Below are 15393 nucleotides of genomic sequence, written 5' to 3' on the forward strand. Positions count from 1 at the left end.
AGGACTTCATGTCTAAAACACCAAAAGCAATGGCATCAAAAGCCAAAATCGACAAATGGGATCTCATTAAACTAAAGAGCTTCTGCACAGCAAAAGAAACTATCATCAGAGTGAACAGGCAACCTACACAATGGGAGAAAATTTTTGCAACCTACTCATCTGACAAAGGGCTAATATCCAGAATCTACAATGAACTCAAACAAATTTACAAGAAAAAAACAAACAACCCCATCAAAAAGTGGGCAGAGGACATGAACAGACACTTCTCAAAAGAAGACATTTATGCAGCCAAAAAACACATGAAGAAATGCTCCTCATCACTGGCCATCAGAGAAATGCAAATCAAAACCACAGTGAGATACCATCTCACACCAGTTAGAATGGCCATCATTAAAAAATCAGGAAACAACAGGTGCTGGAGAGGATGTGGAGAAATAGGAACACTTTTACACTGTTGGTGGGACTGTAAACTAGTTCAACCATTGTGGAAGTCAGTGTGGCGATTCCTCAGGGATCTCGATCTAGAAATACCATTTGACCCAGCCATCCCATTACTGGGTATATACCCAAAGGACTATAAATCATGCTGCTATAAAGACACATGCACACGTATGTTTATTGCGGCACTATTCACAATAGCAAAGAGTTGGAACCAACCCAAATGTCCAACAACGATAGACTGGATTAAGAAAATGTGGCACATATACACCATGGAATACTATGCAGCCATAAAAAATGATGAGTTCGTGTCCTTTGTAGGGACATGGATGAAACTGGAAAACATCATTCTCAGTAAACTATCGCAAGGACAAAAAACCAAACACCGCATGTTCTCACTCATAGGTGGGAATTGAACAATGAGAACTCATGGACACAGGAAGGGGAACATCACGCTCCGGGGACTGTTGTGGGGTGGGGGGAAGGGGGAGGGACAGCATTAGGAGATACACCTAATGCTAAATGACGAATTAATGGGTGCAGGAAATCAACATGGCACATGGATACATATGTAACAAACCTGCACATTGTGCACATGTACCCTAAAACCCTAAAGTATAATAAAAAAAAAAAAAAAAAAAAAAAAAAGAAAGCTACCAGTTCAGGTAATTAGCCAATTAGCCATGTTACTACTAGTTTTTCCGAATAGCTTTTTCAGTTTATTTTCTTAGATTTTTTTGGAAGGGCTATAAAAATAATCTGCAAGTAAGTGTAATTTTTTCTTCTTGTTTAATAGATAATAATTCTTGCTTCATGTCTTTTGAGATTAATAGAATTTCTAGAATAATGTTAAAGAGTGACAGTAATAACTGTCAACCTTGTCTTGCTCCTAATTTTAGAAGAAATCACTCTAATTTTTCTTTGTCAGGTATTATATTGACAGTTGGTTCCAGATATTTTATTTCAATCCGGGAAAAGAAGAATACTTCTGATAATAGTTTACCATTAATTGTTACAAAGAATCAATATAAAATGTTATTGATACTAAAAAAAAAAAAAAAAAAAAAAAAAAAAAAAAAAAAAAAAAAAAAAAAAAAAAGAAATTTTTTCTGCCACATACCCTAAGTCATCTCTCAAGATCAAAGTTCCACAGATTCCTGGACAGGGGCACAATCCAACAAAACGCTTTGCCAAAGTATAACAAAGGTGACCTTTACTCCAGTTCCCAATAAGTTCCTCTTTTCCATCTGAGACCTCCTCAGCCTGGACTTCATTATCCATAGCACCTTCAGCATTTTTCTCACAAAAATTTAACAAATCTCTAGGAAGGTCCAAACTTTCCCTCATCTTCTTGTCTTCTGAGCCCTCCACATTCTTCCAATGTCTGTCCATTACCCGGTTCCAAAGTTGCTTCCACATTTTCAGGTATCTTTATCAAAATGCCTCACTCTTTGGTACCAATTAGCTCATAGTTACACAGGCTGTATAGGAAGCATAACAGCATCTGCTTCTTGTGAGGACTCAGGGAGCTTTTACTTATGGAGGAATGCAAAGAAGGAGCAGGTATCTTACATGGCAGGAGCACGACCAAGAAAGAGGGAGAAGGTGCTACATACTTTTAAACAAACAGATCTTATTGACTATCATGAGAACAGCACCTGGAGGATGGTGTTAAACCATTCTTGGAAAGCACCCATGTGAGTCAGTCGTCTCCCACCAGGCCCTATCTTCAACATTAAGGATTACAATTTAACATGAGATTTGGGTGGGGACACAGATCCAAACTATATCATAGTGTCATAGTTTTTGTGTTTTTTCTTAATGGCTTAGGCTGTGGTTGTTATTGTAGACTTCAGGCTTTGCTGGGGACAATGATGTCAGATGTGCTGGGCTTTAAGCATCAGTGGTGGCAGTGGTGGGCTGCGTTTTCCCGTCTTTGGGCCAGTAGGCAGCATATGTGGACTCTGGTGTTAGCAAGTTGAGACGGGCTGATTCTTAAACCTTCAGGCAGCTTGTTTGGGTACTGGTAGTGGCAGCGGTGGGCCAGGTGTTTGTGCTGATCCTTGGGCCTCTGGGTAGCATGCATTGTGTTGGCAGTGGTAGCAGTGATTGTAGGGCATCCCTCTGCTTCCAGGTGGCATGCACAGATTGCTGGGAGTGTTGGTGACAGGCTGGGAAGGCAAGTCCTCAGGCCCCCAGGTAGCACATATAGGTGGGTGCCAGTGGTGGCAGACAATGCTGGCCTGTCTTTAGGCTCTCTGATGGTGCACATGGGCACAAGCTATGATGAGTGGGGTAGAGTGATTTCCAAACTCCCAGTGTGCTTGGGCATCAGCCACAGGTGTTTTGTTTCATTATTAGGCTCTCTGATGGTGCACACATGTGCCAGAAGCAGAAGACAGAGTGGGTTGATCCCTAGGTTCCTGGACTGCACAGCCGAGTGGGCCCAAGCAAAACTCAGGGTGCCATGCCCACCCTTCTGAGGGCACTGGGTTCCTGCACCTCAGGAAGATGCTCTGTGCAGGGCCACCTGGGACAGTGTCCCCAGATTCCACCCCACATCAGGGTGACTGCCAGGCCTGACACTCCCAACAGCTGGGCCTGGGGCCCATGATCTGCTCCTAGAGGATCCCCCTCACAACTACCTCGCACTGCAGGGCCGCGAGCTGGGCAAGGGGGAGTTCTGGGCTGCCCTTGACCATCAGGACCACAGCGGGAGCTTGTGGAAATGTCACCCCTGCCTCCAATGCCAGACTGTGCCCAGCAAGGGCCTGGAGCCCCTGCCACAGGCTGTGAGGGGATGTGGCTGAGGCTGCATGCTCCACAGAGCTGATGGGAGCCAGGAGCAGGCAGCAGCCCCACGCCCCCAGGCATGGCTGCAGCCGCCCAAATCAGGGCTGTGGACCTGGACCTCCCTGTGCTCTCGGGCAGGAGTCCCACACCCCCGGGCACAGATGCAGCCACCCAAGTTGGGGCTGTAGACCCGGGCCTCTCTGCACTCTTGGGGGCTCAGGAAGGCCACCCTCTGCCCTTGCAGGCTTAGAGCTGCCTGCTCCTGTTGCATGGCCTCTTCATACTCCCAGCACCCACTCAGATCTCAGAGCAGAGTTGGGGCTGAGCTTGGGCGCTATCACAGCCCAACTGGTGTGCACATGCTCAGGCCCTGCCACCTTGGCTGCCCTGGACTTTGGGCACTGACAAGTGTTGGAAGAAAGCTGAGGGAGGTGCCGAGGGTGGCTTGGCAGTGGCCTGAAGGTGCCCCTTGGTGCAATTAGCCTGAGCACCATGGATGGCGGCAGGAGGCAGATGGACTAGAGTGAGGACTTGTGGTGCCTTTTCTGGGCTTGCCCCCAGCTGCCCATGGACCAGTCATGCACACTTCCTCTCCTATAAGGCCCTTAAAAAGCCCCTGGCTCAGCCAGAACAGAGAAGAGGATCGAGAGATAATGAGATGACCAGCTGCAAGGAGGAGCTACCCTCTCCCCTAAGAACTGCAGACAATGGGATGACCTGCCTGCAGAGAGGAGCCATGCACTCTATGCCTCCTGTCTGCTGAGAGCTGCAGACAACAGGATGACCAGCTGAGGAGCTACCCTCTCTGCTGATAGCTGAACACTTGCTGGGATAACCAGGTGCAGAGAGGAACTATTTTCTCTGCTGACAACTGACAATTTGTTGGCATGACCTATCTGCAGAAAGGAGCTACCCTCTCTGCTAGAAGCTAAACACTTGTGAGGACACCCTGGCTACAGATAGGAACTGCCCACTTCAGGTCTTCTCTGAGCTGTTCTATTGCTCAACAAAGCTCCTCTTCATCTTGCTCACCCTCCATTTGTCTGTATACTTCATTCTTCCTCGTCACAGGACAAAATCTATGGACCTGCTGAATGGCAAGGCTAAAAGACTTGCTGTAACAGAAACAGGGCTGAAACATGCTCCTTGCTCACCACATTGCAGGTGAAGACAGGAGCTACAGCCCTTTGGGGAGCCCAGACCTGGGAGCTCCCTGAGCCAGGGCTGTAACTCCCTCTTTGGGGCCCTGTGGTTCCTGGTGTCTCCAAGCTTCTGGGCACCACCACATTCCCTGGTGCCAGCCGGGGAAGCTGCTTGCAGTGTGCCTAGTTCAGCTGCAGCCACACAGAGAGCTGGTGCCCATCCTGGCACCTGGATCTGTCTGCCCGTGGCAGCAGCTGGCATGTCTGACTGCAGAGTGGCTAGACCCTATGCTCGCTCACACCCACCCCTCACTGCTCTGTGCCTGACTCCAGTCTCCCTTGGAGGTGTGGGATCCCGGCCAGTAGCATGAGTTGAGTGTAACCTGCCAGGCCAAATGGACAGAATGAGCCTAGTGGGCCCAAGCAAAACTCAGGCAAAGGCACCACTGGCCAAAAGTTTCTAGCAATAAAAGCAACACTCCAAAGATCCCATAACATTGTCATTGATTAAAATGCCATTATGTGTCATTTGCCACATGATTGTACTTTCAAGATAGATTAGATGCTCTGGATAATCTCAGGACATGTTTTGAACTGAGGCAGATAAAATACAGGTATCTAGATTCATTACCTGTCCAGCTTGATCCAGAGAAAGAGAGAAAAATTACATTAACAGAGCTAACAAGGGTTTAAAATGCAAAAATTTATTATTTATGAACATTCTCTAATGTCTCACACTGAAGGTTTATTCCATCCATCACATTAGTATATGAGTGCTGTCCTCCATATAAAGAGTATTCCTGACTTCGTTTTCATGGCAGACTATGCAGCATGAAAAATTCCCCAGCTGTTAAATAAAATATATATATATATATAATAAATCTCCTCTCAAGAGCACAGTTATGTTTGCAAGAAAGTAATTTGCTAGTTAGTGATCAAAAAGTGATGAGAGATGTAATAAGACTGATAGACATTGAATTTATGGCTGTGATAGAAGCATTTATTAGTTTCTGGTTTGCATTTTAACTTTTTGACTCTTATAATAACACAGCTTAAAACACAAACACATTTTAAGTGGTTATACACATACAGAAAATAAGAATTTGAATACTCACAAGGGGAGGAGATAAAATTAAGGCACCCAGATACTCACAGTACCAGGGATCTTGAAGGATTGTACTTCTAGTGAAGGGGCAGACAAAAGAAACCCCTCACACATTCACGTGCACACACACACACACACACACACACAATTTCTGTCTTGAACTAGGCGTTAGAAAGAATAAAAAAATCCCTCAGGTAGATATGATTTGATATTTGTAATATATGGTCTGGGGAATCCCAAGGGGGAGAAATTAATATGAAATGTCTGTCTTAGATTGTTCATGCTGCTATAACAAACTACCTGAGGCTGGGTAATCTACAAAGAATAAAAATTTCTTTCTTACACTTTTGAAGGGTGGGAAGTCCAAGATCAAGATACTGGCAATTTCAATGTCTGATGAGAGCCTGGTCTCTGCTTTTAAGATGATACATTTAACACTGTTCTAACATGGTGAAATTGCAAAAGGAGGCAAAAAGGACCTAGCTAGTTTCCTCTAGCTCTTTTATAAAAGCACTAATCCTAATGAGGGAATATCTCTCATGTCCTAATCACCTCCCAAAGGCTACACCTCTTAATACTTCTGTATTAGGTAGGGATTAACTTTCAATGTATATTTTGAAGAGGACCCAAACATCCAAACCATAGCAGTGTATTTAGGGTGATCCTAAGAGATCTACCAGAAATAGCCTTGTTGATCATAAACAAGCATTTCAAAATTACAAAGTCAGCATGAGCAAGAGTCAGTAGAATTAGATATCACAATTTTGGAAAACAGGATTATCAGTCACAAGTTATATATAACATAGCTAGGTTTAAAATGGTTAAATAAATTAAAGATGGAATAAAAAAGCATGAGAAAGAAGTTCTAATTTATTGGAAAACCAGGTACTTTTGAAAAGAAAAAACAACTATGACTTCTAGAATATCTAAAAAATGTAGTCACTGACATTAAGACATATTACAAAAGATTGATATAGCTTAGTTCAGAACTGATAAAATGGAGCTAAAGTTGAATAGCTTAATCTGAAACCAATACAATTTGAAAGAGAATGGAATGGGAAATAGAGGTTAAAAGATAAAGAGAATTTAAAAAGAAGGTTCAATATAGATGGAACTGGATTTGCACAGAAGAATGTAGAAAATAGGGAGGAGGAGAAACATTCAAAGGGATAATGGCTGAATTATCTTCAGATTCAGGAGCTTAATCATAAAGAGAATAACTTTTAAAATAAATCTAGACTCATTTACTAACATTCAAAACCCCAAAGACAAAAAGTTCTGAATAGAGCCGGATAAATAGTACATTACCTACAGAGGAGCGGCAATTTGACAGACAATATAATTCTTAACAGCAGTAGACATCAGAAGTCTGTGGAAATATATAATGTATTATGTGTGTGTGTGTGCGTGTATGTGTGTGTGCATGTGCTCACGTGTATGTGTAACTCAAATAAATTGAAATATATTGAATTGAATATATTAAATTTGAATACACATGTAAAATACTTGTCAATAATCAGATTTTTATCCAGCTAAATCGTCACTATAAAAGCTGCTTGAATTAATCAAACATAAACATATTTGTAAAAGCACTGAAGAGTTAAGAAGGAAAAATCAAAATTTAGGAGCAGGTAAAAACTGAGCGAGAGAAGCCCTGGATTTGCAGCTTCATTTGTTCTGAAGACTTTTGCCAATCTAGAAGAAATCAGTGTGAAATGGAGCAAAAATTTGGCAATTTCCTGGCACAAGGAAAGAAAAATCAATGGCAGAGTCTGATGGGATCTTGGTAAATACTCTCAGGATGTGGCTGAACTGGAAATGTATCAGTCTTTGTGTTAACTGGTGACTTTTAACTTTATTACATCTGCAAAGACCCTGTTTCCAAATAAGATTACATTAACAGATGCTAGGGGTTAGGACTTCAACATATCCTTATTAGGGGTACAATTCAACTCACAACATGCATTACTTAGATTCTACATCAGTAAATTGTGGATTATAATAATATATCTCTCATTTGGTTAATATTAGGATTAGATGAAATAGCAGGTAATAATCAGAATAACATGGCCCATTAATATCTCAATGAAGATTTATTATGATAAATACATACAGGATATATACAGGATACATACAGGATATATACAGGATATAAATACAGGATAATACAATCCTTGGTGTAATTATATGTTACATTTTGGTCTCCCTCTCTAGATGGCAGGAATGATTCTTTGTTGTACTGCTTTTATAACATGTAGTATAGGGCTTAGTAGATTATAGAGTCAAGATTAATGTTTGTTAAGTGAAAAAATTAATTTTATCCGTGCAACTACCATGTATTGAAAGGTTCATTATGCTCACATTTCAGATGAGGAAATTGTGGTTCTGAGAGTCTCTAACATTGCCCAAGTAGAAGCAGCCAGAAAGTGGTAAAACAAGCATTAAACAAAAGCATCACATTTTCTCTTCCCAACATTCCCATGATCTGAGAGTGGAGAGGAATTATTTATTTATAAGAAATTCTGAGGATAAGAATATTTTGCACAGTTTAAACTGCATGCTCTTAGCAATATACATTTCCTTGAGTGATTATTCACTCATGAAATAGTTTTCTTCATTTAGCATGTCTACTAACTTTATTTGATGCTTCCATTGTCCTTGGAGCTTTACCTCAGACATCTACATAGCAAGATAGGGATGGGGCCAGAGTTACTGTATGTAAGGAGTGGGATTATATTCCATCTACATTTCTGCCCTAATGTCTCCTTCTCCGCAGTTGTGGGGAGGAAACCATGAGTCCTAGAAAAAGACTTGTTCTTCTTTCTCTAAGATTCTTGTGCCCAAAGCCCACATGATCCTGAATATTCTTTAGGAGAGCCTATATTCTAGGTCCTATTGTGCATGAGTGGTAACTGTTCTGGTGACCATTCCATTTGTTTTTTCAAGGAAGCAATGCCAGGCATTGCTCTGTGGAAAGTGAGTATTGTTAACAATTGCATTGTCTGAAACCATACTTAGGAAACAAAAAGTTTAGACAAAGAAAAGCCATGAAAATAAAATCTTGGACATGACACCATGAGCATGAAGAGGGCCACTCCCAGGGATCTGTGGGATCCAGACCACTGATACGCCCACTGCATGAGAAAGGTTCACAGGAAGAGCACTCTCTGCTCCCCTCAATTGGCGATGGTCCATGCTCCTTTCATTGGTGGGAATGTTCCTCTAGTACTTCCCTCTATTTATAGTGCTTAGAATAGCCTGATTCAGTTTCTTCCTTACTGGTGTATTCAGAGAAATTATCCTGAAAGAATTCCCATCACTCAGTTTCCTTACACTTTTTTTCTAGGATTTCTTTTTCTTTTTCTTTGTCTTCCCTCCTTTCTTCCTATCTTTCCTTTCTTATTTTTAATATAAAATTATATATAAAGTGTACAAAATGATGTTTTGATACACATAGAGTGCATCACACTGAATACTACAATCACACTAATTAACACATCCATTGCTTCACATGGTTACCTTTTTTGTGGTGGGAACTCTTAAGATCTATTGTCTTAGCAAATTTTAACCATATGATAAAATATTATTCCCATCCCCACGCTTCACATTAGATCTCTAGAACTTATTCATACTTTTAACAGAAATTTTATGTCCTTTGACAAACGTCTCTCCATTTCCCTCTCTCCTTGCCCCTTGGTAACCACCAATCTATTCTTTGCTTCTATGAATTTGACTTTTTAAGATTTCACACATAATGTGAGATTATGCCATATTTTTCTTTCTATGTCTGGCTTATTTTACCTAGATGAATTCCATTTTCATTAATTAGACTTCCCAAGTGCCTTTGAACTCTTTCACCTCACTCTACTCCCAATGCTAAACACCTTTCACAATATACTCTCCTGGGACATGGACCATAGGGTCCCAGGATCCAGGTGCCTAATAATGGCACTAAGTCTTGTGACTAGTGTGGAGGGAAAGGACTAGTGGAGTCAGGGTCCATAAAATCAGCCTCCACAGCTCCTGTAGAAAACAGCAAGAAATAGCAGCAGTACAGCCTTCTGAAGTTGGTGAGTCTCAAGGTGTGGCCAAAGAAATTATGAGGAAGAGGATGCTGATGAAGGGAGGGGGAATCCACGAGCCTGGTGTGAAAAAGGACATAGAACTCTTTAAATAAGACCTAGTGTAGTAGATGACAACCTTGCCACAGTACTTAGGTTCTGGTACAAGTGTTACCAACCTATGGCTGTGATTTCCCTCAGAGCTGAGGCTAAGTCATTTCATGGCTTGTAGACTCAAAACTTCTGTAGGCTCAAAGACTCCTAACTATATCATAGCTATGAGGCCAAGGCTCTGTGCCTAGCTAGGTCATAATCTTCCTTTCTTCCCTAAATTCATCTATGAACCTAGGTGACTGTTTCTTCTAGGCAATCATAGCTGGGCTCAAATCTTCCATTGCCATTTTGGTTAGTTCAGAATCTGTCTGACTTTTCCAGACTGTTAATGACTCATGGTCAGAGACCATGTTTTGCTCATTGACACCTGGAATGAATAACCACAATGACCACTCCTTTGTGAATATCAGTCTAGGAGTATAAAATGATGGAGTTGGCATACTGAAGATCCAAAACAATGCCCCAGATGGTCAACAATTCTTCATTTCTCAGATTAGGAGGCCTCAATTTCACTAAGGAAAATTCAGAGGGAGGAAAAATCATTCCAGCTATTAAGGAATTACAAGGTAACTATGAAACAAAGCTGAAAGTATATTATTACCTGGAAGAATCGATCAGTGCTACAGGAAATCCAAAAGAACATATGTCTTCCTGTATTCGTTAAAAAATCTGGGAGGCATTCCTGACTGCAGCCTTTCTCTGTCTCCTTAATCTTTCTTACACTAAATTTTCTCATAGCCCTCCTCACCCCTCAAAATTATCCTTTCTTCTCCATTTACATGGTTATTACTTTTGTTCAGATCTTAATCACTTTTCCTGTGAACTATTTGGGACTCTCCAAAAAGCCTCCCTACCTTCCACGATTCCCCTTTGACCTATTTGCTATGGTCTCAGTGTTTGTGTCCTCAGAAAATTCATATGTTGAAATCCTAACCTCCCTCCCACCTCCAAGATGATGGTGTTAGAAAGTGGAACTTTTGTGAAGTAATTAGGTTATGAGGGCTCATGTTTGAGACTACCTGTATAAAAGAGATGGTAGAGATCTAGCTAGCCCCTTCCACCATGTCAGGACACAATGAGAAGGTGCCACCTCTGAACTAAGAAATGAGCTCTAGCCAGACACGGAATCTGCTGGCACTTTGATCTTATACTTCTTAGCTTCCAGAACTATGAGATTTGAATGTTTGTTGTTTATAAGCCACCAGTTTATGGTATTTTGTTTTAGTGGTTAAAGTGGTCTAAGACACCATCTATTGTATATCATGTTCCTTTTCAAATATTCTGTGATTTCCTATAGTGTACGTGACAATGCCTACTATCAGACAGACTTCTAAGGATCCTCTCAAGGCTGCCACTGCTTCCCTTTAAACATCTTTTGATACTCTACTCTCCCGCCTCCTTTTCCCCAAAGAACTTGGGATGCAGTAGCCCCTAATGCCTCATTACTAATCATTACTTAACATCCATGAAGGCAGGTTTTTTTTGTTCTTACCTTTGCCTAAAAGGACAGTTTTATTCTCCTCTAGGAAATGTTACCTCATTTTTTTTGGCCTTTGATGCTCTTAGCTTGTTGCATCTTTTGACCTAATAGAACTTCGGAATATGACAGCCCCTTTCCCCTTCCACAATAACACCTAAAGTTACGTATGATTTATTCTATTTCATTTGTGAGAAAACTGGGCAATATGGAGTTGAAATAGATTTTAGGTTTACACGATCAGTAGAAGAGCTAGAATTGTCATTTGTTTCTGCTTGAGGCTAACTTTTAAACCATATTACACTGCTTCATTATCTGAAATATTGCCTCCTTATTTTATGATTGTCATTATGAAAGCCACAATTGCACTGCATTATAAATGTGTGCAAGTCAATTTTCTCTATTAATTAGGTAAGCTCTCAAAAGAGATAATGGTTTTTGCTTAATCTATGCAATGTACTGCTGTCTTTAGCATTCTGACGAGGAACTAAGAAAACACTATTTTCTCACTTGTTCGAATAGATCAAGCCATTCAGAGTAGCTATACTTGAGATTATTGGAAAGGAGAAGGCTTTACATACAAGGTGAATTAGTTCAATCTTATTTCTCAAATTCACACTGAGGGTCATTTTCCTAATCAGATATTGAAATGCAGGGCAGAACTGATACATAATTGTGCCTACTCCAGTTTTAACTCCTGAATTCTTGGTTTGTTTTAAAGCCCTACAATGGGTAGTTTTTTTTTAATAATGTGTATTGTATAATTTATGTTTAGAAAGTCTGGAATATTCAAGGTGAAAGTTCTTAGATTAAATAAATACTTCCATTATCTTCTCTGGCAGCTAGAGTCTTCTAATATCTTCTCATGCACACCTCAATCCTCTTAGAGAAGACCTGTCAAATGGGACAGGGGTGAAAGATCAGTCATTGTAGCTATGCTGATTACACACTTCCTAGGCTCCCTCTCTTTTTTCTTTTTTCTTTTTCTTTTTTTTTTTGAGATGGAATCTCGTTTTGTCGCCAGGCTGGAGTGCAGTGGCGTGATCTCAGCTCACTGCAACCTCTGCCCCCTAGGTCCAGTTCAAGCAGTTCTGCCTCAGCCTCCCAAGTAGCTGGGATTACAGGCATGCACTACCACACCCAGCTAATTTTTTGTATTTTTAATAGAGACGGGGTTTCATCGTGTTGGCCAGGCTGGTCTTGAACTCCTGATCTCATGATCTGCCTGCCTTGGCCTCCCAAAGCTAAGCTCCCTCTCTTATCCTGCCATGACTCCCTGGCTACTTTCTGTCTCTTTGGCTGTGACAGTCATTGCTGTTACCCTTCTTAGTACTTGGCCTCTTTCTCTTTGTTTAGTAGTCAGGGAAAACAAATGATACCCCACAAAAGAAACAGTTGTAATCAAAGCAGATGAGTTTACAGAATGTAGATTACATATGCTAAGGATAATCGGATCCTGGTCACAAGGAAGAATAGGTCATTTTACTTACCAGGTAAGTGGGTTCTTGCATAGATTTACTTGCCTAAAACTCATTCTCTGACTTCTATTCCATCTTTGGTGAACTTCAGCTCATTTGATTAGAGCAGGTCCTCATGCAATGTCATTTCACACAATGTTGTGTCATTATAACATTGACAAGGAAAAAAATGGATTTCAGGTGGGGGCCACTGTCTGTGTGGTGTTTGCATGTTCTCTCATGTCTGCCTGGGTACTTTAGTTTTCCAGGTACTCTAGTTTCCTTCTACAACCCAACAATGTATAGCTTAATTCTAAATTGTCGCAGTGTGACTGAGTGGTTGTGTGTGTGAGTGCTCCCTGTAATGCAATGGCGTCCTGGTTCCCTGAGCTTTTGGGAACCAACCCAAAGCTGCTGGCATAAGCTTGGACCACCTGTAAGCTTGAACTGGAATAAGTGGGTTGAGAAATGAATGAATGAATGAATGAATGAAAATCATTGTAAAGTAAAAATTAGTAAAGTGTACTGAAATCATATAAACGCATGACAATAAATGATACTTGTGATTGCTGGTTTTTAAACTGCATGGTGGTAGAAGATTCTTCTTACAATTTTCCTTTATCTCTATTTTATTACCTGTAACATTAGGATAACAATATTAATTACTCCTTAGTATTGTTTAAAAGGATGAAATGAGATCATGGATATAAAACATTGTGGCTGGTGATACATACTTGGTTAAATATAAGGGAAGCTGACGACAGTGATTTTAAAAACTTTATTGGGACAGATAGTGAGCCTCAGTGGAAACCCATACTCTACTACGTCTAAAACACATACCTTGTATGTTTCTGTACTTCTCTCCTACATTTTAAGGTACCCTGGATCTCCAGATTGATCAGGAAACTTTACATGGCATCACCCAGCAATGACTCCACTGCCCCAGTCTCTGAATTCCTCCTCATCTGCTTCCCCAACTTCCAGAGTTGGCAGCACTGGCTCTCCCTGCCCCTCAGCCTTCTCTTCCTCCTGGCCATGGGAGCTAACACCACCCTCCTGATCACCATACAGCTGGAGGCCTCTCTGCACCAGCCCCTGTACTACCTGCTCAGCCTTCTCTCCCTGCTGGACATCGTGCTCTGCCTCACTGTCATCCCCAAGGTCCTGGCCATCTTCTGGTTTGACCTCAGGTCGATCAGCTTCCCAGCCTGCTTCCTCCAGATGTTCATCATGAACAGTTTTTTGACCATGGAGTCTTGCACATTCATGGTCATGGCCTATGACCGTTATGTGGCCATCTGCCATCCATTGAGATACCCGTCTATCATCACTGACCAGTTTGTGGCTAAGGCTGTGGTCTTTGTTATAGCCCGGAATGCCTTTGTTTCTCTTCCTGTTCCCATGCTTTCTGCCAGGCTCAGATACTGTGCAGGAAACATAATCAAGAACTGCATCTGCACTAACCTCTCTGTGTCCAAACTCTCTTGTGATGACATCACTTTCAATCAGCTCTACCAGTTTGTGGCAGGCTGGACCCTGTTGGGTTCTGACCTTATCCTTATTGTTATCTCCTATTGTTTTATACTGAAAGTTGTGCTAAGGATCAAGGCAGAGGGTGCTGTGGCCAAGGCCTTGAGCACGTGTGGTTCCCACTTCATCCTCATCCTCTTCTTCAGCACAGTCCTGCTGGTTCTGGTCATCACTAACCTGGCCAGGAAGAGAATTCCTCCAGATGTCCCCATTCTGCTCAACATCCTGCATCACCTCATTCCCCCAGCTCTGAACCCCATTGTTTATGGTGTGAGAACCAAGGAGATCAAGCAGGGAATCCAAAACCTGCTGAAGAGGTTGTAAGAGTAAAAATGATTAGATCCACCTTTAAAGTTGTTAATGAAAATTGGGAAATAGGGAATTATTTTTATGTTAGAAAGGAAATTTCACTTTTAAATCCTGGCCTGAGTTCCGATTCTTCTGTTCTTAATATCTCAGGCAACAATGAACACATTTATTTGTGAATCTTTGTTTTCTGTTGCTTGAAAGGAAACCTCCCTTTTCTGGATTCTATGGTTACTTCGGAATTTTTCCTGATCTAATCTGCAATGAAGAATCTTGCCAAGACTTTGACAAATGGAGCTGTATTAGAATGGAAGTGTTTGACCACTAAAGAAACAAACTTTATATAATGCCCTTAAAAAGATCAGCCTGTCTTCTGATTTGCAAATGACACTGATTTATTTCCTGTCTCTGATTCAGCCTGGCAGACGGCTACCTGGCTTGGGTGCGATGAAGGCATGGCTTGGGTTAAGTATAGATGTTGACCCTGGAACAACTTGGGATTTAGTGCCTTGCCCTGAATACCCCGACTCTCTTCCATGGCACCTGAGGCAGATGTGCTATTCACTGGCTCCTAAAATTCTCCTAGACCCAGTTAAGATATTCAGTCTATACCACCTCTCTGAGGGCAGCATTTCCTATTCTTTCTCTCTACTTAGATTTTCTTTCTTCGGTTTTTGGTTTGTAAATGAGGTTGACAATGTTTTAGGATTTTTAGGTTGGGGAGGAGTTGTATTGTTTGAAGTGCTTTATGTTCTTTTCTTCATCATCTTCATCTTCGTGTAGTTATAATCCTAGTTCCTATCCCACCTTGAACTGCCTATCCAAGGCACAAATGTGCCATCCTATTCATTCTCTCTGTTGCTGTTTGCTGCAGCCTCCCTCCTGAGCTGGGGCTGGCAAAGCTGCCAACAGTTTCCCAGACATGAAAGTTCTAGGGTTTGTTTTTCACAGAATAGTGTATTCTACTATT

General features: G+C 41.5%; 1 protein-coding gene across 1 annotated transcript; it reads left to right on the plus strand.

Annotated features, from left to right (window-relative positions):
* The first annotated feature begins 13347 nt into the window (after positions 1-13347).
* On the plus strand, positions 13348-14441 carry LOC129484499 (olfactory receptor 56A4). Its single transcript, XM_055282659.1, has one exon. It carries the CDS (start codon positions 13500-13502, stop codon positions 14439-14441), a length of 942 nt encoding a protein of 313 aa, XP_055138634.1. The 5' UTR covers positions 13348-13499.
* The last annotated feature ends 952 nt before the right edge of the window (positions 14442-15393 follow it).

The sequence above is a fragment of the Symphalangus syndactylus genome, chromosome 6 (genome assembly GCF_028878055.3).
Source record: "Symphalangus syndactylus isolate Jambi chromosome 6, NHGRI_mSymSyn1-v2.1_pri, whole genome shotgun sequence".
Taxonomy (NCBI): Eukaryota; Metazoa; Chordata; class Mammalia; order Primates; family Hylobatidae; genus Symphalangus; species Symphalangus syndactylus.

Coding starts and splice junctions, on each gene's coding strand:
- LOC129484499 (XM_055282659.1), top strand. CDS start 13,500: ATGGCATCACCCAGCAATGACTCCACTGCCCCAGTCTCTGAATTCCTC.